We start from the raw sequence: 22,987 nt of genomic DNA, 5'->3' as shown, positions 1-22,987 counted from the left end.
GGTATTTATTAATGGAATATTATGCAATGAAAACATGAGCTGCTGTTCCCATGATAAACTACCGTGTTGAGTACTCTGTCTGGTAATTTGGTACACCAGGCCCTGTAGTCGTTCCTAGTAATTCTGATCCTGCTGGTCCTAGTGAGTATTTGTAATTATTCTTTAGCCTTATATCCCCTTCTTCTATTTGTTAGCCCTTTTGTGCAAAGGAGGGCTACATAAAACTTAGGCTGCCATCTCTTCAAGTTTTCAGACGGTTGTCTTCCAGCTTATTATATGACTTGACTTGTGACTTGCTTGACCTAAGCTATGACTTGACTTGACTTGACTCGACCTAAGCTATGACTTGACTTGACTTGACTTGACTCGACCCTCACAAAAACGACTTGGGACTTGCTTGAGACTTGAAGGTTAAGACTTGAGACTTGCTTGAGACTTGCATATGTGTGACTTACTCCCATCTCTGGAAGGCATACTCAAAAGCTTCATGTCGAATTTGCCTTTTGTGTATTGATTTTTAAAGGTAGCACATAAAGTAAATTATCTAAATTTCAGTTAATAAGTAAACCTTTCACAGTCTAACATGCAGAAAATGAAAAGCAATTTATAACTTTTCATAATGCAACACAAATCTTTATATCTTTAGGGGCAAAAGCTGTCACATGGAGAGAGCTTTGCCCTGACTAGAAACAGAATAGAATATTTATCATAATACTAATCTGTTGTTATTGTAATCTAAATCAGCAACCAGCATTTTGTAAAAGAAAAAAAAAGAGAAATAAATTAGGCCTTAATCAAAATGACCGGCAAAGTCAGGCAACAAGCAAAGTATCTCACGCATCATGACCTAAAGCCATCGTGTGGTGTGTTGGAGTATTGAGCAGACACACTGTTTGTGCTTATGATAGCTCTTGGTACTAAATTATCAAATTGATAGTTAAATCAATTGAATTAGCTATTTGGGTGTCGCATGTTGCCTGTCATTTAGCCTAAATTGGGGCCCTATACTTCAAAGACCCAGTTTAGTTAAAGGCACAATAGCAGTTTTTGCTGTCTAAAACAGAATTCTTTCAAGACTCAAAATAATAATGTAACTCTGAAAAGCATACTAAGATTTCACAATTCAAATATTTATATTCATTTTTGTAGTATAGTCCATTATTAGACATGAAATGTACGGATACCTGAAACAAAGAATACAAAAATAATCCTTGCATGTGTTCTGTCAGATCATTATGATATGCTCGTTGTGCATGTTTATTTAGGACAACAAAAAAACTTTTGAACTTGTAAGTCCCAAACCCAGAAACATCCACAGCTCCATTGTGCCATAAATAAGTGGAATTTATCTGCATATTCACAGCTTCAATCTAATGTACCATATGCATTCAAGGATGTTTAAAATATGTCTAGCACCCCAGATATTACCATTTTATACAGTACATTATGGTAATTACTCCTTGAGTATATCAGCGCTAAAATGCATGTTTCGTGGCCATAACCTTTTCAGGTCAGCATTTATATTGGGTACTCCCTTGCCACAAGTAGCCTATATGACAACATCTAAAATATTATGCACTAGTGAAGAGCATCCATCTTATCCATCCAACTAATATTGACTAGTTGAGATAACAATGACAATTGTGGTTAACACACATGCTACATGAGTGGTGACATTTAATGAGGGTGAGCAATCTCAGCAAGGGACTTTATTGGTTTCTGATCATTGTTTTCAATTGTAGTGAGTTGTAATATTTTACTATATGAGAGTTTGACTATATAATGGAATGCAGAAAGACAAAAAAAGTTCAAAATGTTGGAATGATTATACTAACATCACTCAAATGGCATCAAAAGTCATTAAAGGGGTTGCAGAACATTAAGCTTGTAATCTCACCATGTCACCACAGAGTGGTCGTAACATAACAGACACAAAGCTTAATGTTATGCAAGATTCCACTCATCTTGGATGGAAAATAGAAACACAGAACAATGTCAAGCTGGAAATATCTAAAAAAGCTATTAGATTAATTACATTAATTGATAAAAATCAGCAGTAAAACTTTACTTCAAGTCGATAGCTTCGCACCAGACCAATGGCCACTGAACTGAAATCTTGCATGACCTGCAATCTTGAAAACTGGCATGAACTCTATTTTGGATGTTCTTCCTGCTTAAACATCAAGCCCTTTCACATGTAACACATTACAGAAAAAAAACAAAAGTACACTTCCCTTGATATCCAATACATGGAATGCTATAAGTTCCAAACTAATTAACCTAAGCTGGAAACTTGCAACTTACACACAATTGTATGATTTCTCAAAAAGGTGTGTCATCATTAAACCTGAATTTGTATTTACAGTCCACACAAATTTAAGACTGGGTTAAAAATAAGAAATTGTAAAACTATAGGAAATTACAAAATGTCCCTTGTTGTGACATTAATTGTTGACTGTGTAATGTTCAGAATGTTAGAAATGTATTCCCATGTATAGTTGCTTGCCAATGGTCACGTATCAACAATATTTATGAAAAAGGGCAGCATACTTTGCATTTAGCATGCTGCCAAGGTCCAGAAAAGTTGGCTGGACAGCCTCGGCAATGTTCCAAACAGCGGGACACGGTCCCCAAAAGTGCTTCTACAATCTCATTAATAATCTGAATTTGTGACCCCTTCTAAAATGTGCCTCTAAGCAGTCTTCTGGTCATATAAAAATTACACTGAACCTTAATTACAAACACTGACTCATGTGAAAATGCTACTTGAGATTTGTGTAAGATCATTATTTCATCGTATGAACAGCAGCATGATTGTTGCTTGTGAGAGTTTTTCTTTTGTGTGGTGTCTCCACAGTAACGTCACAGTATGGGAGGAAATATTTGTTACAAAATCCTTAAAATCTTCCAACACATTTTCTCCATTTCCTTCAAAAGTCAGTTACTAACAGTGTAGTCTTCTGTAGTCGCAGCTGTGTGATCACTCTTCAGTCCTTCCACATGAGTAAAAAGTGTTCACTGATGGCGAGGGGAAATGAAGGCAACAACGATGACCAAGCGATGAATGATGAACGATGAATCAATCAAACATTAACAACCGCATCATCGTCTTCGTCCTTGATGTCCTCCGAGAGTCCATCCAGAGGCCTGCCCTCATCATCCAGCCCACACCGGGGACCGATAATGTAGCGGTAGTCTCCGCCAATGGCCAGTGCTGCCCCTGACGACACCATCAGCCAGTCTTTGTCGTCCTCCTCCATGCCCACGCACTGCCAGGGCACTCTCCAGGACCCTCCAGGCTCTGGGCCCGAGGAGGCCCCGGCCGGCTGCTCGGCACCCCCGTCCAGGTCGTCCCCTTCCAAGTTGACGTAGAGCTGCGGCTCCTTGCAGGGCGCTGGAGAGAGCCCACCCCACAAGCTTTCCAGCTGGTCGATCAGCTGCTGGAAGCTGGGACGGCACTTGGGCACGGGGCTCCAGCAACTGTGCATGATCTCGTAGCTGAAAACAAAGTTAAGAGTTCAGAGACTGGAAAGTGCATGTGATGATGGACCAGTATAGTACATGAGTACCTTAAGTAGTTATAGGGCCCACTAGAGTTAGCATATAAATATTTCACTCCAACTTGTATTTATGCTTATGTAGAGTGCATGAAAGACATTTGACCTAAATAATGTCAATACACATTCTTTTTTGACTGAGCCTAGTAAAATGTATGTTATGTATGTTATGTATGAATTAAAATGTATGTATGAATTAAAGAGTAAAGCTTCCATTAAATACATAGCACTTCCAGGGGGAATGTCTTCCATGGCCTGTGTAAAATAAACATACAAACTCACATGTCATCACGGCAGTCTGGAGGCTTCTTGAGCCTTTCTCCTTTGATGAGGTACTCGTAGATCTCAGAGTTCTCTACCCCAGGGTAAGGGGTTTGTCCACGGGCCATAATCTCCCACATGGTCACTCCAAATGCCCACTGAGAGAAGAGAGAGAGAGAGAGAGACACTTCTTACCATTTTGATTAGGATTAAATTACTAATGTTTGGTTCAATTTTAGTTCAGCACAATGTGTGAATAGACCTACAAGAGATCAAATGGGCTCTCTCTAGGTATTGGTGTGCTTTATATAGGACTTGTTTTTGTGCCTCATTCTACTGGGTTTGTTTCACTGGGTTTTCTCACAAAGTCAAATTCCTCTGTACATTGTACATTGTGTTGAATAAAGCAGATTCTGAAGCCACCTCTATATACTGTACATATCATGTATCTCTATATTTTCCAAAGATGAGACTGTAGATGATTACCACATCACTCTGAGTAGTGTAGACGTTGTCAGCAAGGCTTTCCAGTGCAATCCACTTGACAGGCAGCTTGGACACAGAGCCTTGTCTGTAGTAGTCACCGCTGTAGATTTTCTTTGACAGGCCAAAGTCCGCCACACACACAGTCATGTTTTCATTTAGCCTAAAATCACAAAAGAGGTCTTTAATGTGGGGACTATATGATATTATGTAGGGTACACACACATGTGAGTATGCCCAGTTCCAGGTAGGTTCCTCACTAAACTAACTTACATGCAGTTTCGAGCTGCCAGGTCCCTGTGGATGATGCTTTTGCTGCTAAGATACTCCATCCCCCGGGCAATATCCAGCATGAACTGGATCAGCGTTTGAAGCGATAGCGTCTGCAAGACAGAGACAGAGACAAGCTGACTCAAGCACATGAGTTTTCACTTAACCCTCACCGAATTTCCAAAACAATTCACTGTTGCCTGTAGGATATCATTATAATATTGTTATAAGCAAACAGATACCGTGTTCAGAGGAAATATCCTGAAGCATCTTGAACGTGAGGCCAGATATGTTATAAATTGCACACAGTGAGCAAGAAGCAATATCCTGGTCGGAGGTCATTTCAGTATTTATTTCCGTAAGGGTTTCAGGCTATACGACTTAGCATGTGGGTCTTTTGCCTGACTAGAACCAATTAAGAAACAAACAAACTGGATCACTCACGAAGGGCTCATCCCCTAGGCGTGACATAAGGAGAAACGTGTGCAGGTCCCCGTGCTTCATGAAGGGAAGAATCACCATGGGGATGGGCAATCGTTGCTGTGGACGGCGATGCAGACTCACCCCTGGGTGGAAGACAGAAATTGTACAAACAAGTTTAAGGTTAAATATAATAATAATAGACACCAACAAGGCCAAAGTAACCTTATGTCTTCCACTATATGTCCTTGAACTGCTTGAATGAGACAGCTCATTTACAGCTTATTTACGTCTTCATGACTGAATCTAACAATTTGAACACATCACAAAAATGGGAATTATAATGTTTACAACCTTATATTTGTATGTTTACATTTTCCTATTTCTGTTGATTCTATTTATTCATTTTCCATTCAACATAGAACTTCTAGCTAAAAAAGTGTTAAACACAGTTTGCTTAATTTAACTGGATAAATTGTCTGATGTGAAATGTTTTACATTGTGAAAATGAACTAACCTATGAGTTGGATGACATTGGGGTGATGGAAATCCTTCATATAGGCAGCTTCTTTAAGGCACTGTTCGATGTCACTTGAAGAACTGATGTCAGCTGAAACATGAACAACAATATGCATATAATAGTTTAGGAACAGAAATTGGAAAAACTAACAGACAAAAATGCTACATTCCAACCCTGGATTGACACTGTGTTTGATATCAGGAGCCTGCTGAAGGCTTTGAATGCTATCACACAATCCATGTGTGGTAGAAGAGATGAGTGTGGTATGAGGACACAAACTCACTTTTGAGGACTTTCACCGCCACCTTCTGAACAGTGCTGTCCTCCATCTTCAAAAACGCCTCCCTCACCGACCCAAACTCTCCTAACAAAAACACATTGCATTACAGATAACGATAAGGGACGCACGCGACCCTATTCCACCTCCAGGAAGACATATTTATTTTACCAACAGAAACCAACTCAGTCTTTGGGTTATTCAGTTCATGCCTTAGGGCATGTTTTTGTAGCCAAGGACACTTCACTCCTTGATGCTACAGCAATACATATTTCATGACATGCAACAATGAAGTTTTTATCAGACACATCAAGTGTCACTAAGGACCAGCAGCCTCGTGTTGAAGAAGTATTTCTTCAACACGAGTCTTCGCTTGATCAGCACTTCCAAGGGTGAGCAGTATTTTGGGTACACACACAGGGGCAACTGCAGCCCCGCTTACAGTAAAACCTCAGCCTTGCACCTCAGCGCCGGGATTCAAACCATCTCTTACACTGTCTGATACAAGTGAACACATCAAACTGATCAGCGTAAGAATTACAAACCTTTTGCAATAATAATTGTAATAATTACAAACCTTTTCCGAGCATATGGCCCAGTGTTAACAGTCTTTCAGAAATCAAGACATCTTGCAGTTTTGTCTTCAGGTCCTCGTTGATTCCCAGGTGGTCCACTAGGGGGACACAGAGGTAACATTCAGTCAGTCATTTTCAGTTAACAATCAACTCTACTCCACTGAGATAAGCAAGTGGAAATAGAGGCACCCTTATTTGTGTTTGGTGCCAGCATTCAAAACTTACAGGTGGATTCCGGAAGCTCTGCACACTGCCTGTTGAAAGACCTGGCCGCTATGAAAGTGACTGAGGTCTCCGTGCCTGGTGGCTTGAAGACAGACCTATGGGTTTAAAGTTGAGGTATTGGTTTGCAAGCATTGCACTTAAAAAATAAATAAATAAAATAAACAGAGCCATATGCAGGGTACATGCGTCATTCTGCTGGCCAACCAGGATGTCGATTCAATTCGAGTTTCATTTAGTTTTCAACTACAATGAATATGCCCCGGCAGTGGCGCAACTGGCTGGGGCACCTGCACCGTACGCTGGCGACCCGGGTTCGATTCCCGCCCCGTGGTCCTTTCCAGATCCCACCCCGACTCTCTCCCACTCACTTCCTGTCATTCTCTCTACTGTCCTGTCCAAATAAAGGCATAGAAAGCCCAAAAAATAATCTTAAAAAAAAAAAAAAAAAAATACAATGAATATGAAACAGTCATAATGCTACAGTGGTCTGCTTTATTAATCACCTTTAAAACAGTCGGGTCAACAGTAGGCCCGCTATGTGATTTTTTGTTTTCTCTTTTATAAACATGTAACCATGTGAATGACATAAATTAATTACTGATCCTGTCCATTCACCTACGCCAAATAGTAGGAGATGGGTGGGATATATTATTTATGTAATAAAAAAAATGGCATGGCATGCCACACTCTTACCCAAACTGTGTCTCCTTGCCCCTGCGTTTGACGAGCACGGCGAGGAGGAGGCCCACCATGGTGGCCACCAGGAGGCCAAGCAGCAGCCCCACCCACATGTGCCCCCGCTCAGTGTGTCCGTGCAGAGCTGAGGTACCACAAACAACACACACAGCTATCGTCACAACACACACACAAAGGCCCATAAAAACAAATAGCCATCACACTAACACCGCCCAGACAAAGCATAAATACAGTTTTATAGCACTCAGTCATGCAGGTTGAAGAGGCGATGTTAAGAGAACTGTAATTGTGGGTACTTTATAAAGCAAAAATAAAACTATTTAATTATTGTGAATAATTAAAACAATACATGTCCCACACAAGGATTGAAATGCATAGAACATTTTCAGTTTCAAATTAATTGATAATTGCAATGATTTTGTGATGCCCTACAACTGGCAGTGAAAGGAAAATGAGAACGAAAATAAAAAATCAGGAGATGGTATATGTGACGATGTGAATGTGACTGTGAATGTGAAAAATTAGGTAAGAATGTGATTAACAGATATCAGATTAGATTTTACTTCAATTACGTCAATTTTGTGAATGTGAACCAGGTGCACTTACCAGAGGCAGGCATGACCAGCACAGGGTGGCTCCAGGGCCCACATCCCACCACTGTACACGCTGCTACCTGGAACGTAGCGTTGAAGAAGCGACCTCCACCGGACAAGTGGGCCACATTCTCCTTATACAGCAATGCGTCCTGGGTAATAAAGGGGGGGGGGGGGGGGGGTATGACCTTTATGCATGTCCAGTGAAGTGGTCCGGCTCAAAATGATCAAATGTTTCATTTTACGTTGAAATTTACATTTACATTTTTCATGAAAAAAAACCCCGAAACTTAATCTCATTTCATATCGTCTTAAAAATGATACCGGGCTCCAGGCTTTCTAAAGTTAATATGAAATAAATGATTTACATTAAATTAATGTATAAGAAAGGGTAACTAATTGCAATGATTTCATTTCTGCCTGGCATTTGAAATAATCTCACAGATTTCAACCACTACATTTCAAATTGAATTCTACTTCCTAGTAACTGACAAGATCACATTTATCCAGCAACCGTGATGACTAGCAATATGTGCAATGGACCTGATAAGTGCATGGACCCAAATGCTAAAGTAACCTACCGATAAATGTCTACTGAAAATACTACATTAAACAATACAGTACATGAGCTCATCGAGAACTTTCATTAACAGAGGATTAACTAAAACAGAAAACATATCCTCAGATACACCCATTTTAAGGGTGTGTACCCTACATACTGTAATAACAAGCCATTCACTCAAGACTAAATGTGGTAAGTGTGGTTCCACACATCCGATACCCACTTAAGAGAAACAGAAAAGTGAGCCTGGTTACTGCTCTTAATCTCATGACTGTTTATAAGAGGGTGACTGGTACAATGAAATGAGGTCATGTTGTTAGAGCCTCTGAACCGATCCAGCTGAACAAAAAACAAGCTCATTCATGAAAATGTAGCGACCATTCACAAGACCAAATCTACAGAAGGCCGTCTTCAAGTGTTCATTGGTTTCTGAATGCTTCTATAACTAAACCAAAACTATCAGCAGGACATTTATTTGTGTTGTTGGTAGAACTGTTTTTACAGTCAAATGTATTTACAATGTCAAGAAAAAGTAAGGGAACCCTTTAGAAGTGCCTGCATTAAAGGGTCACTGCACCCTAAAATAGGTTTTTTGAGCTGTTGATTGATTGAAAATACTTATAAGTGGTGAACTGTACTATTACCAGGGTTAATATTGACAAAATTCGTGTTTCTCGACAAAAGTAACATTTCGTCTGATTTTGTATTGGAGATATTGCTCTCTCACGCATACTACCGTTTGAAAACATGCCATGGCATGTTGGTCCAAAATACTATTGGAATGCTGACGTTGTCCTGCACTTCTAGTCCGACACTACGTCACCGGGTCGTTACAAATTAGGACTGAAACGCCCCAACACCTGCCGCCCTGATTAGCCTACCTGTGATAAGCCATGTCTGCAGCACTCAGGGGGTCAGGATTTGGAGGGTTAGCTTCAGCCAGTTAGCATGTCATTTGGCCGCCGACATCTTTGAAAAAATGGCGTTCCATGGTTGTACCATATCCGGCACCAGCGCATGCACGAGCTGTCTCAGCTCATGCACGAGTTTCGATTTCGGCACGAGCGTCCTCGCGCGTCCATGTTGATAACGCATTCTAAATAAAATGACTGACGACTAGGATTAAGTTACCGATACTTGATGCCTGTGCATTATCATTATACCAGGCTTTGTGAATAAAAGAAAAAAGCAAATGTCGTTCTAATAGGTTACTATTATTTGCATTAGACTATGTATGAGTTGGCAAGGTATGATAAGACATTCTAGGAAATGCGAAGAAATTCTCTAACTAAACCCATTATTAAGCTACTCGCTGTCGTGTAGGCTAGGCTATGAAAACTATTTTAAAACACTCAGCTGCAGACCTGTAGCCTAGTTCATAACAACGCAGCGTTGAGGGTCACAGCCTACAGTAGATAACGGCAAAAGTTTCCGACAGTGACAGCAGACTTAAAATGCATGCTGCTCGAAACATAACACATGGATGCGCGCTTCTACCGGTAAGCCTATAATATGCGCTGGCTTCATTTCGTCTGTCTGCAAATGTAGGTTTAAACTGCAAATTCACACTGGGTGCAGCACAAATAGCATATCTGGTATCCACACGTTTCTTACATCCCATGTCTACTTATTAAGAGTAATTTTCGTCGGGTAGACAGCCTATTGCGCACATAACATCCTAGGCTACAGTCAGTTCAAAGCATTTACTGTGGGGATCATATTTATGTGTATGCTAAGTGAATTCTTGCTCAATATTGACTCGCCATGTTTATTATATCATGACATATGAATATCACATTATAGGATTTCGAGACAAGGGGCAAACTTCTCCACCACCTTCCCAACTCAAATAATTAAATACATTTGCGCCTGTAACGATAGGAGCTCGTTCACGAACACCTTCTCTCACTCTCCAATCTTCATCAACGATGTACCTATGTTGTCTCGTTGTAACGTGGAACCTAATTGGCTCATTCTAGCTGGTGACGGAAATGGACACCCATGGAACGCCATTTTCTCAAAGATGGCTGCGGCCAATTTCAAACTTTTTTGGCTGAAGTAGCTAGCCTAGCATCGGCCATTGAAATGAATGGGGGCGGGACTTAGTCCCTCTCTCCAGTTCTTATAATACCTCCATGGCAGCACTCATTCCCAGATTGACACGAAATCACCATGGTTGATTGGTTGCAGCAGTGCTGCACTCTCTCTCCAAATTTCAGAACGTCTCGCCCATTTTCAAAGCCGTTTTCAGAAATGTGAAATGGGTGGAGTTATGGGGTGAAGTGACTCTTTAAGGTATAAATGTGTCTTAAATATTGTCAGAGCCTCTGACAACTGAATTACAATAATGAACAAACAGTCTGTTTACACTAAAATGTCTCTTGTCAATATTGAATACATCATTCAAACTTTCAAGGAATACTCCAGAGTATAAACGAACTGGTGGAGTTGAAGTTTTGAGCAAGACTTTTGATTTCATTAGCAATGAAATGGTCTGCAATAGAAGTCTGCGGGCAAGCTAGCACGTCAGAAAACAAACAGTATTTCATACCATTGACAAAGTTCAAAATATGATTACACTTCTGTGGTATCTACTGTAAATAGAGCCTAGGTCGCTTTTAGAATTCCTTTAACAATGCTGGGTGGAAAAAGTAGGCTAAGCGACCTCAAGCATATCTGATGTCAACCCTGCCTTGTCAGACAAATACGTACTGTATCTCAGGAGACCTACAAAGAATTGTTGATCTTTATGAAGCTGGAAAAGGCTACAGGGTAATCTCAAAGAGTTGAAATATGTATCAGCTCGCAGATCAACAAATTGTCATACAAATGATTTAGTACCATGCTGGTGTACTTAGAAGTGGGAACTCAGCCAAGACAACAAAAAATGCACAGTGCAGAACTGTCAATGAGGTAAAACAAATACCATCAGAATGTGACCATCAGATCACATTTAATTCATTTTAATTGAATTCTGCAATTAATGTAGAAAACCAATTACAAAGGGTTCACATACTTCCTCTTGTCCTTGTATGTTCTGGCTTTATATTAAATAACCTGCTTTGCAAATCTAAAATCTTGTTGCCATGTACTCTGTCGTATGCACTGCAAATAGGGGTTACACCTTGTTGTCATACAGTATGTTCCTATACTTAATAGTAATAATAATAATAATAATAATAATACATTTGATCTATAAAGTGCTTTTCAAGACACTTGTACAGTTGTGTACTGATGGGTACCTGGCTCTCTCCTCCCAGGCTCCACTGCACCTTGTAGGCCTGAAGCTGCCCTCCAAGTTCCTCTTCTTCCAGGGCTGCCCAGGTCAAGGTCAGCTGCTGTTCCGACAGGTCAAAGGTGAGGTTCTTGGGTGCAGCCAAGGGCACTGTTTTAAGTGACAAAACAGTTAAAGTAGCCACAACAAACATTAAAACATTTTGCAAGCAAGAAAAAAAAATGGAATTTTGTTGAACGGTAGTGCCTACCGACTAATGTGATAAGCCAAGCCTAACCCAAAGTTGCATTCTACTGAACACAACCATTCAATTATTCTGCACCGACACATTCAGGTCTTATATCTCTCTTAAAAGAGCAAAACACTGATCAATTTCAGTTATTAAGAGGACAATTGATACAGCACTTTTCTTCACATGGGACATATTTGTGATTACCAGCACACTCATGAACCATATGAGTAAAAGTTGTACACAGTCTAACAACTGGCGCACCCTTACGTTCTTTCACTTCAACAGCACCTCACACACCAGGGTGCAGTGATGAGCTCAGCCTACAGAGGGCGCAATCAACGTATGTGTGTTCGCGAGAGGAGCACATTGAAATGGATTGGGGCCATGCACAATGAACCATTGTACCAGCAAGGCTGGAATCCACTGGCCGAGCGCCAGCACTGCCCATTTACAAACATGCAAACAGGGTCACCATCAGAACCCCTCTCCCACCTCCACCCACACACTCAACCACCCCCTCAACATCACCACCAGCCTTCCAACACCCACCCACCCACCCCTCATCCAGCGCAGCTGTGCCGCACAGAGAGCTCCGAGTGCACGAGGGGCGGGAGGTTGTGACTGGAGGGGGCAGATCGGGGGCCTCCCTGACAAGCTTCCCCCTCTATTTGTTTACCCAGAGACAGCCATCCCACAACAGACCTCCAAGCAGCAGCGTGGTTTCTCAGGCCCCAGCAGCACTGGAGGCCCAGCGAGCCCAGCGAGATTTACTGACAGCCCTCGCGTGTGCCTGAAATGTTTACAGCTAAAGTGGAACTGATCCTGTGGCTCATGTTTATGAACTCTGTTTGTCACACACCCTGACAAAGAAAAAAAGCATACTGAAGTAGACTGAAGAATCTACTGACATCATCTATTGACATTACCCCTTTGCCGTTTGGAAATCATGAGAGGATTTGAATTACAATGTTCGGAATGGTTAAAACTGTGACAGTTTGGCTGAAAGAAATATGATCATGCTTCTGTGTATAAAACTACTGAATACATCACTCAACTTGGTTACTGTTGGGTGTTGTGAAAGTATACCAATGGTGCAGCAATACTGTTGACTATGGAGTGAACTGTATATGGCAAATTCATCCTGTAGATCACAATCTGTTTCTATAATGGTGCTGCCATTTACTTGACTGCATAGGAAGAATAAATGATATACTGGAATGATACACCTCAAATTTCACAGTGAAACCTGTTCAGAAACTAACAAAAAGGTAACGGAGGAGACAAATATGTCATTGCCATACCTGATTCAGGGGTCTGAAAGTTGACCCAGGGTGAAAAGCGGGAGGGTCCCACTTCATTGGCACAGCGGATTCGCGTGCTGTAGTTGGAGTGCCACTGAAGTCCACCAATCACCACCTGGAATGGCGGCACCAGCGTGCGGCGCTCCGGAAGAGCAATCTTCCGCCCAGGGACCTTAGACATCTTCGACATCTGTGTTTTTTAAAAAGGAAAGGGATGCGGTCATTCCACTCACAAGCACACCATCTGAAAGCTCTCTATAACATATGCTTCATCCTCTTCCTGTGTCTACGTGTGGAGATAATACAGGGGTCGGGGTATGGGGTGGGGGGATGTGGGGTTGAGAGCGGACGACAAGACTGGGAGGAAGTGCGGCCATCACTTCGGGGCTAAAAAACAAAAGCACAGCGGCTGGAGCGGCCACTTGGGGTCGACGGGGGCGAAAGCAATTTCCTGGCGCAGGCCCAGTCACTTGCTTATTGTCGCTCTGAGCTGTTTACATGACTCTGCTGTGGGCCACTCAAAAGCGCTGGGGCACAAACAAGCCAAAGCAGAGACTAACTGGAGGACAACAACAACAACAACAACAACAAAGGATCGGATCGGCAGTCACAGAGGATGACTATGACATGTTATGACATGTAGCTTCCAGCAAGGAACCGATAATAACCACAGGCCACGACCACAGGGCCTTCAGGAATGTGCGACCTGTTCCCGATCCAAGAACTGCTCAGATGGGTTGTTTGGACTGCAGCAGATTAGCCGTTAGACTGCTTCAAGTAATCATGCTTTATACTTTCTTCAGTCGGGTCATGCAAAGGGTAATACAAGTAGCTGACAAAACACAGAACATCTCATCGGTGGATGGAGGCTTCAGTACCTGTATGGTGCAGTTCAACAGGTCTGAGTGACCAGTGAATCCAGGTGACCACATCAGAGTGATGTTGCTCTCCAACGACTGGATCACCTGAATATCTTTCGGGATCCCCGGCAGCACTACACACAAAACAAAAACACACAGGTTCAAGTGGAGGTTACAAAGATAAACACGGTATAGCATTTGCCAATTGGAAGAGCAATATTTTCAACAGGCCTACAACAAAAACATTTTAAGCAACAGCTGATGTGGAAGTCGTTGACAGGCTAGACACTTCTGCTGCTCTTCATTAATGTTTACTTTAACTATTTTAAGTCGATTCATTTTAATTTCCTAAACAACTGAAAAGATGTTTCTAAGCAAATGTCACAGTTCTCACCCAACCTTTTATATGCACGGTGCCTGTGCGGGACACAGAGATTCCCCTGGCGTTCTTGGCCTCGCAGTAAAACTTGATGCTCTCATTGATGCCTGGAAGAGAGAAAACAACAACAAACCGTTTGAGTAGTGACAGGAGGAATGCTAAATGAAGTTTTCCAGGGCCACATGCAGTGACTCAAGATCTCTGAGCCAGCACAGTGATGAGTGAGGAGGACCACATGGCTGAAACAATCACACACTCAAAGCATAACTACTAAGATAATACATGCCAAAGGGTAGCACAAACGGCTGGAATCCAAGGATACGAAAAACAAGGATAAGAAAACCAAGGATAACATAGTTTAGAGACCGTTATCTTAACCTATACTGACCAATATTAACTATTGATGTGAAGATTAAATATTTTAACACAATAATAAAAACATTTATATAAGGGACATATGGTCATGCTCACGCAATCTGTTCGCATGTTCGAAACTGAATGACTAAATGGAGGAGAGCATACAGGAGCACCACATTTCCAGAGAATATGCCTGAGGCTATGCACCTGACGTCTCAGTCACTTGTCTTTACTTGTCTCAATACGTAGGCTACTAAATTCTTCCTGGTCTTCACAGAAAACCCACACAAATCTCACAGGAGAGCTGTAAACTGTAAACTGCTGTTTACAGCTCTCTCAATTATCACATGAAATCCTCAACCAAGTAGCTGCCCTCTGGTATGACAAACCTGCATGACACAAGCATACACGCAGACACGGCAGTCTTCCCTGTTGACGACTGCACTCTCATGGCTGAGTGTTTGTCAGACAGATCAGCCGACAGACTGATTCAATAAATGTGCTGTTCTGGGAAAACGACACTTCTTAAAATGGAAAATGTATCGCTGCTACAGCCTTGCTGCTGAATAACATCGATCCTCTCCTAATGCAGCCTGTTAGCAAGGAAGCATCACAATGAGGAGAGTCCATTAGTGATGTCTAGCAATGGTCCAAAGCATTCTCACTGATAAGGTAGCACCAGAAGCAAGCAATGCAAATGACCATGGATACTCATTTTCTTGTTGTGAAAGTCGCATTAGATTTTCATATTTTGAAAATGAACAGATGAAAGTGACCAAACAGATCAAGATTTGCACATTTCTAATTTCTTGTATCTATTCTAACAATGTTATCTAACGTAACTTAAAAGTAAGGTAGATGTAAAAGCAAAAACCAAGCAACAGGCTAAATAGGTTACAAGAAAGCCATTGAATAAAGTGTGACAGATCACCATGACAAGTACCATAGAAAGTAAGTAGGCGCTGAAAGTCCAGGAAGTGCACAGGAAGTACAAAAGGAAGATTAGGAGAGTCCAGATTTTAAGCAGCCACAATAGGAAGGCAAACACTGCAAGGTCACAGTGCAAATTTGTGTGGAGTAAGTGAGGGGGAAACTCATGACTAATAACCTTTTTATTTTCACTCACGGCACTGAGATACCAAAAAACAACTTACTGAAACAACTTACTGATGAGTTCATGATGTGAATAAAAACAGCTCCTAGCTTAGCACAGTTTCACAACAACATCAAACTTGCAACACAGACAAATAAAGATGACTTTCTTGTACTGAGACAGCTCAAGACGTGCCCAGCATTTGAATGCTTGGGCTGTTTCCAATTATCCCACTCCAAGACCCTATAATTTGATGACAATTTCCCCCTTCTACAGAAGTAGCAGACATCAGTCACACAGTGAACACATGGAAAGGCTTGGTGAACCACACAATGAACATAAACATATGAGACTTATAACATACATCCACATAAGGATTTCTGATGTGATATTGTTCAAAGTGATTAATAACCCTTCCATAGGTTGGGCTTCCATACTGCTGGTGGAGTTGTTATTTAACCTATAGCTAACTATGCCCTTGTCACACCCATAGTGAATGTTTACCAGCAAACACCAGCGTAGACATAACACCCCAGCAGAAAGCCCTTTTGCTGATTCTAGAGAGGCCTGCTGATCATTCCTGCCCAGCCATGCGTACAGATCATGTGACTAAAGTAGTACTCCGTGCAGATATCAGAGTAATGTCATCTGCCTATCATTCATTAACCAGCTACCTATTATATAAAAAGCAGCCACTTTTCTCACATTGCCACAGAGTGAATAATGGACAACCAAGCAGGCCTACTGCCACTCATCACTTGTGTTATGCTTACAGGCTATTCTCACACACCTACATAGACATTGATAGTAATGCATATACAAAATCAATATGGCACTACCTGGGTGCTACCTGGCTAGTGATGACCAGCCTGAAAGACAACAGCTCTGCTAATAAAACATGTCCCACATTCTTGTAAGAAATGAGCTCATCCCCCTCTATGCCAGCCCTCTGACACTACCAATAACATCTCGCTGTACAGCAGCTTCTGCAATTATTCATTCAGATCAATACAGGCGTAGTGGAGGTGACTCATGAGTCACGAATCATGAGTCATGAGTCACCTCCACCCAAATTAATTATGACTTGAGAGAAATAAAAGGGTGAGTCAGTCTTACCAGGAACGTGCAGCACGGACGGGGAGGACATGGCATCCCCCACCTGCACCCCTCCCAGCCACCACAGCACCTCCACAGGGTCGGGGGGCCCCACGGCGGCACAGGTGAGGTTGAAGGGGACTCCGGGGAAAGTGGCAACATCCTGGGGCTCCAGCACAAAGTGGGGGACACCTGCAGGAGAGGATGTCAGGGGGCAGGGAGTGGATTGTTGAAGAGGGTGTCAGGAGAGTCTGAATATGGCACTGAGTGGACTGTTAAGGAAGGCACAATTCCTCCAAAAAAAGGTGACTTCCCATGTTCTCTTTTAGTAATTCGAAGTTACGTTTGTAACTTTGCATAAAAACGTTCCACTTCTGTGTTACAAAACATAGAATGGTTCACAACAAAGCATCTTAATATCTTAATACTTTCTGAACAACCTTTTTGGCTGGATGTACATAGAGTAAACTGTAACAAATGCCAGACAGATCCAATATAATCTTAGAGACCTTGTTGGAAGTCTGATGAGCACTCTGCCACTGCCTCTATCAAGCAGCAATGTTTCAATGTTTGAGTGTGGCAGACACAATACTCTAGCCTGGCTATCAGCAGACCAAGCTCAATCTTTTAAGATTGAACAGTAGTCTGGGGAGTCTGCACGGTATGTTCCACTGCACAAGAGGCGTGATCAACGGGCATAGTTCAAATGACTGACTCTCGCATCTGGATATTCCTTCAGCCAATCAGACCAACGAAAAGTGTGCGCCAGGTGGATAAGCCAGTTTCTGATGGGTCCCCGCAGATTTGTAGAGATAGAAAAATAGAGGCTTCCAGCCTGAGCTGCAGGGCAAAATCCAATCCCAGTCAAACAACACGCATATTTGGGCATGTGTAATATCACACCTGCTAAGCCTTCACGATAATATCATTCTATAAGAGTAGACAGACAAAATAAAAGGGTTAAATGTTTCAGTACCTTCGACTGTAATCCAAGCCGGTTCAGACGCAATGGCTTTTCCATGTAACTCAACCTCACACCAGTACTGTCCTGCATCCTGCTGCTGCACGCTCTTCACACTACAGATGTGGATGCAGTGAAACAGTACATTATTATGCAATATGGAGTATGGACTACATACAGTACATAATGTATCAGATAAGAATGAGACAGGCAGAATGTAGTCATTACAGTAAATAATTAATACTCAGCATGAGCTATACATACAAAGTTCATAGTACGGTATGTGAGATAAGGATGAGACAAGCAGAATGCAGGTCATTAAGTGAAAGAGAATGAGCATGATGAAAACCTACTGGGTGCTGCAACAGGGCCGAGGCCAGTAAGAATCCACAGTAGTGCATTATTTGAATGTAGCCCCTAATCCAGACACCAAAAGAATCTTTACACTGCTCTTTTGGTTCCAGTACCCACAAGACTTCCAGACAGACGTGCCACTATGTAGGAGACCTAGGAAATTCTTACACGCTTGTTAACACCATTCCTTTGACCCACTTGCAGACTGGGCGTCATAGAAATATAAACATGCTGCTGCTCTCTCTACATGAATGACCTTTTATTGTGACGTGTCGTGTGCACCAAGACTTTAGAATAACTTCAGACCTATGTACTGTGGACTGCCTGGCACTCGTGCAGGAGCTTAACGGCAATGACCGCATCCGCCGATGTCGTGCCCGGTCACGTTACCGGCAGTCCAGAGAACTAAGCGTTACTCACAAGGGGGGCCTGACCACATTCCAGTCCTCCTTCAACCATGGAGCAGGAGCTATAGCTGTACCTGCCAGGGGTGGACCCCCACTTTATGTCTGGCTACTTACAAGCTCTGCTGAACAGAAAGCTATTTAAAGCTGATTAAACCAGCCTGGATCTGCGCCCCACCATCCCTTCTCAAGCAACTCCTTCTACTCCTCCCACCCCCTCCACCTTCTACCTCCGTCTCCGTAATGAATTCTAGTATGTCACAGAAAAAAAAGGCTTTAAAGATGAGAGCAGTGTCTCTGCCCGTATTTATGGTTGTACAAAGACTGTTTCTGTACACAGACGGAACCTACACCAAAACATGGCACGCCAACATGCTGCCCATCTCTGAAGTTGTACTTATAAACACGGAGGGGCTTTTCACACTCAAAAGCAGGCTGAAAATATGATGTGAATGCACAAGGTACAGCACACACTTCAGTGGTCTACAAAGGTTCGCATCAACAGAGGATCACAGGGTCGTGGCTAATGAATAATGTGCCCTAGGTTATGTCAGCAAGCCAGAGGTCACACACCTACCGACAACCTCCTGGGACCAATGTCAGCCCGAGTCTTTTAATATCAACAAACATTGAGGAAATGTGGAAGTGACAAACACATAATTGCAATTCCTCCAAATAATTATTTATAAACATGCCAATTTGTTCAGTTTCTTATTTGACTAGCTATTTTTGTCATGTATATCTCTAGCATGATGTACAGATGCATCTAAAATTAGTTTCCTGTGATTTCAGCGCAACTACTGTATCATATAATCTAGATTCATTACACATATAGTGAAATATTTCAAGGAGTTTTTGTTTTGTTTAAATCTTGATTATTACAGCGAACAGCTCAAATCCAGACTCTCAAAACATACAATAACGAATTTATAATACACAAATGTTGGAATGAAGAGCTCTAATCAGTGAATTAAGTCAAACACCAGAAATGGTTTCCTGAGTCTATAACAGAGTCTTGTGAGGGCAATGGACTTTTCCCACAATATTCTATTTTTTAGATGCACCTTGTCTTTTGTCAATATACATTTTCAGTATAAATTTGGCTTGCAATACAAAATTTGGCATGGGGATGAATAATATTGTGATTAACAGCAACACTCCTCTGAGAGTAGAAGAATCCCCAGGCACTGGGTGAACTATTTGGTTTAGAATTCATTTGCCCAAATGCTCAAGCCAAATAAACATGAATTAACCAGGGACAGATAACCGTCTCTCAAACAGCTGCAGAGTGTGAAGAGCTCCTTTGTATTCTTACAGTGAATGACAAAAAGTATCAAATGGGTCACATGTTAATGCAGACGCTATCCAAACAGGTCAACCACAGCATTTAACGACACCATCCAAACATCACACTGTCTTTGTCTTTCTAATCCCACTATGTAGCAGGCTCCTTAATAATAGCATACCTGTAGAAGGTCTCCCAGTGCTGGGCCTCCAGAGTAATGTACATCTGGTCTGTGCTGTACAGCTTCTCCCCGTCCTTCATCCACACAATGTCTGGCTCATCCATGAGGCCTTCGATGGCACAGCCTAGACGGGCCATGTTGCCTTGGGTCACCGTGATATTGGCCGGGCTCTTGGTGAACCGCAATCCTGACAAGGACCACACAATGCTTCATGACTTCCAATACACAGGTGGAGAACACAGGCTGAACCAGGTATGTTTTAACAAACACAGTAATGGTCAACAGCAAGCAAAGGGATAGGCTCTCATTTGGAAGGCCAACAGTAGATGTTGTGAGTGTCCTTAATTAGCTGGGAATAGTCTTTGAGGTTTGTGAAATGAATAGGAAGAGAACGTTTCATGTACTTTCAGCAAGAGGCTTTTGTGTGTTTGTGTGTGCGAGAGAGAGGGTGTATCTTAGTGCCCTTTGTGCCTGAGCTTTTCCATAGAGCTTGGCTGATGTGCTTGCTCTTGACTGCTGGGTCCAGCATACGTCATGTGTTTCCAAGCTGCAACAGTCTCAAAGCGCATCACTGTGATCCAATACAGCTGGGTGACAGTGAAGACAAATCAACTATCAATACCAATATTCTCACAGTGAAAATGCCTTACCAGAGTAGCACATAGTGTATGTGTGTGTGTGTGTGTGTGTGAGAGAGAGAGAGAAACTTACTTTTATACCAGAAAGACTTGTTTCTGTAATAAAGGCACACCTAGTCTACGTTATCTTATATGCAACTCGACTTGGTTGGGAATGATTTCCAGTAAACAAGGCGCCTCCTTGTGAGGTAGGCATCTTTGGTAGGTTATCACTATAGCCTCGTGAGGCTGGCGTCTGTGGTAGGCTATCACTACATTTTACAAGCATGCTGCAGCAACAATTTATCAGTGATAACAAGTCAGCTGAGGACGTGGACAAGACATGGACCAATTTCCAATTTGAACAGACTGAAATCAAGTACTTTGGGGTTTCGAGAAGGATATCAAAATGTACAAATGCATCATCATCCCAATCCCATAGGAATCTTAAAAAGAACGTGTTCAAATTCATACAAAACAGACCTTGATTCCCCAAAACACCACCACTTGACCCGCAAGTTCTTTATGTGCTGTGAAACTTAGATGACTTACCATGTACTTCCACATTGTTAAGGAGAATAAGAAGTATGCAAAAAGAAATCTGCATTTTCATCCTCTAAAGCACTACGTGCGCTCCTCTGGATCGAATTCTTCCTCCCAAACAACATAACCCGCGAGCGGAATTGTTATATTCCGTGTTTGTTACATGTCCCGTCAGAGCGGCGACCATAGACATAGAACGGCGACTCCATAAGCTATAGAAAAGCGACAACTTGCGGGATCCTCAAAAGTCATTAGACCGGAAAAAATAACTCTTCATAATGTAGTTAAATGAAAACACAACGCTGAAATTCCATGTACAGCTGAAGCCATACTCCCTAAACAAGTGTCACCACTTTCTCCAAGACGTCGTGAGCCGTGTGTTAACGTCCTCCCCGGGTAGCAATCTCAGAAGTGATTGGACTGAAGTGTGCTTTACTAGTGTGAAGTGGGGGTTGTGCAAGAATGCCGCCTAGGGACGCCGCGGAGAATATTCAATGGGATAGACAACAACTCCCATATACCCAAAATGAACGTTCCATGGAAAACACGACATTTTCCAGGTAGGTATGCTATTTCATAGAATACAGAAGATTAGTATATAATCATATTTCATGACCTATCACGTTTTATATATATTATTATTATTATTATAAAGATACAACGAGATAGTCCTACAAAGGGCTTTTACGCTTTGGCAGTTTGCTTAAATTCTGTTTTTTTTTTTTTAGTAATATTAAGACTGACCTGATTACATAGAGCATTCAGGCCCTGCTAACTCTTATTTTCAGGCATAGGCTAATAAAAAAAAAACTGATGTACACGTTTGGGACAAAGAAATGGACCGTCCTAATTAAAATGACAATTGGGACGTTGCATGGCGAATACTCCAGAGCTCCATGGTCACCATCATACCCATTCACAACACGTGGACACAAGGAAAACAAGAATAAGCCGACTGAAATACATTATGGCAATTGGAATTAAGGCACCTTAAAACAAAAACATATCATAGAAAATGCAAAAAGTCTACCAAAAGTCTAAGTCTATTAGAACAAAATACCACATACATTTAAGAGTCAGAGTTTGTCTAACTGCCAACAGGTTAATGGAATCAGACCATAAGCACTGATAAATATTGTGTTAATCAGTTATAGACCATTTAAAATTAAATGAACTATGCTATTTGGAATTGCTGTGAAGGTCTTATCGTATTTCCCGACTATTAGCCGCGGCTTATACATTGGTTTTGCAAAATTTCTTCAGCTATGAGGTTAATACAAGGGGGCAGTTAATATGGTATTGATATGGTTTTGTTTGTTTTAACTTGCATAAAACACTGTCCTGCGGCTTATACACAATGTGGCTTATATGCGGGAAATTACTGTAAATATTTTATTTGCTGCTCACTGTGTCTCATGGTCATCGTACTATGGTATGGATTAGGCCTATCTACAGGGTCAAACTCGATAAATTGTACTTTGACTACATTCAGCCGTTTCCTCAAAGTTTGACGGTTTTCTTTCAGATCCTTACATTGAGCCTGATAGAAAAAAAACAAATGTCTGCTTAGGGATGCTACCAAACAGGACATGTTGCCACATCAAGAAAAAAAAGTATATTGGGCTAAACTAGTGCCACATATAGGGCACTA

General features: G+C 41.8%; 1 protein-coding gene across 1 annotated transcript; it reads right to left on the bottom strand.

The window, feature by feature from the left end:
• Window positions 1–1,694: 1,694 nt before the first annotated feature.
• Window positions 1,695–21,742, bottom strand: tyro3 (TYRO3 protein tyrosine kinase). The gene is made up of 19 exons (XM_062523208.1): window positions 21,346–21,742; window positions 20,177–20,363; window positions 17,968–18,068; window positions 17,013–17,183; window positions 14,467–14,553; window positions 14,086–14,201; window positions 13,208–13,397; window positions 11,682–11,824; window positions 7,891–8,029; window positions 7,282–7,408; window positions 6,589–6,683; window positions 6,366–6,461; window positions 5,795–5,875; window positions 5,509–5,601; window positions 5,016–5,137; window positions 4,575–4,684; window positions 4,305–4,464; window positions 3,840–3,976; window positions 1,695–3,498 (listed from the first exon to the last, which is right to left on the bottom strand). Exons 1-19 carry the CDS (start codon window positions 21,404–21,406, stop codon window positions 3,084–3,086), a joined length of 2,631 nt encoding a protein of 876 aa, XP_062379192.1. The 5' UTR covers window positions 21,407–21,742; the 3' UTR covers window positions 1,695–3,083.
• Between the last annotated feature and the right edge of the window lie 1,245 nt (window positions 21,743–22,987).

The sequence above is a fragment of the Sardina pilchardus genome, chromosome 20 (assembly GCF_963854185.1).
Source record: "Sardina pilchardus chromosome 20, fSarPil1.1, whole genome shotgun sequence".
Lineage (NCBI taxonomy): Eukaryota > Metazoa > Chordata > Actinopteri > Clupeiformes > Clupeidae > Sardina > Sardina pilchardus.
This window is presented reverse-complemented; position numbering and strand designations above follow the sequence as displayed.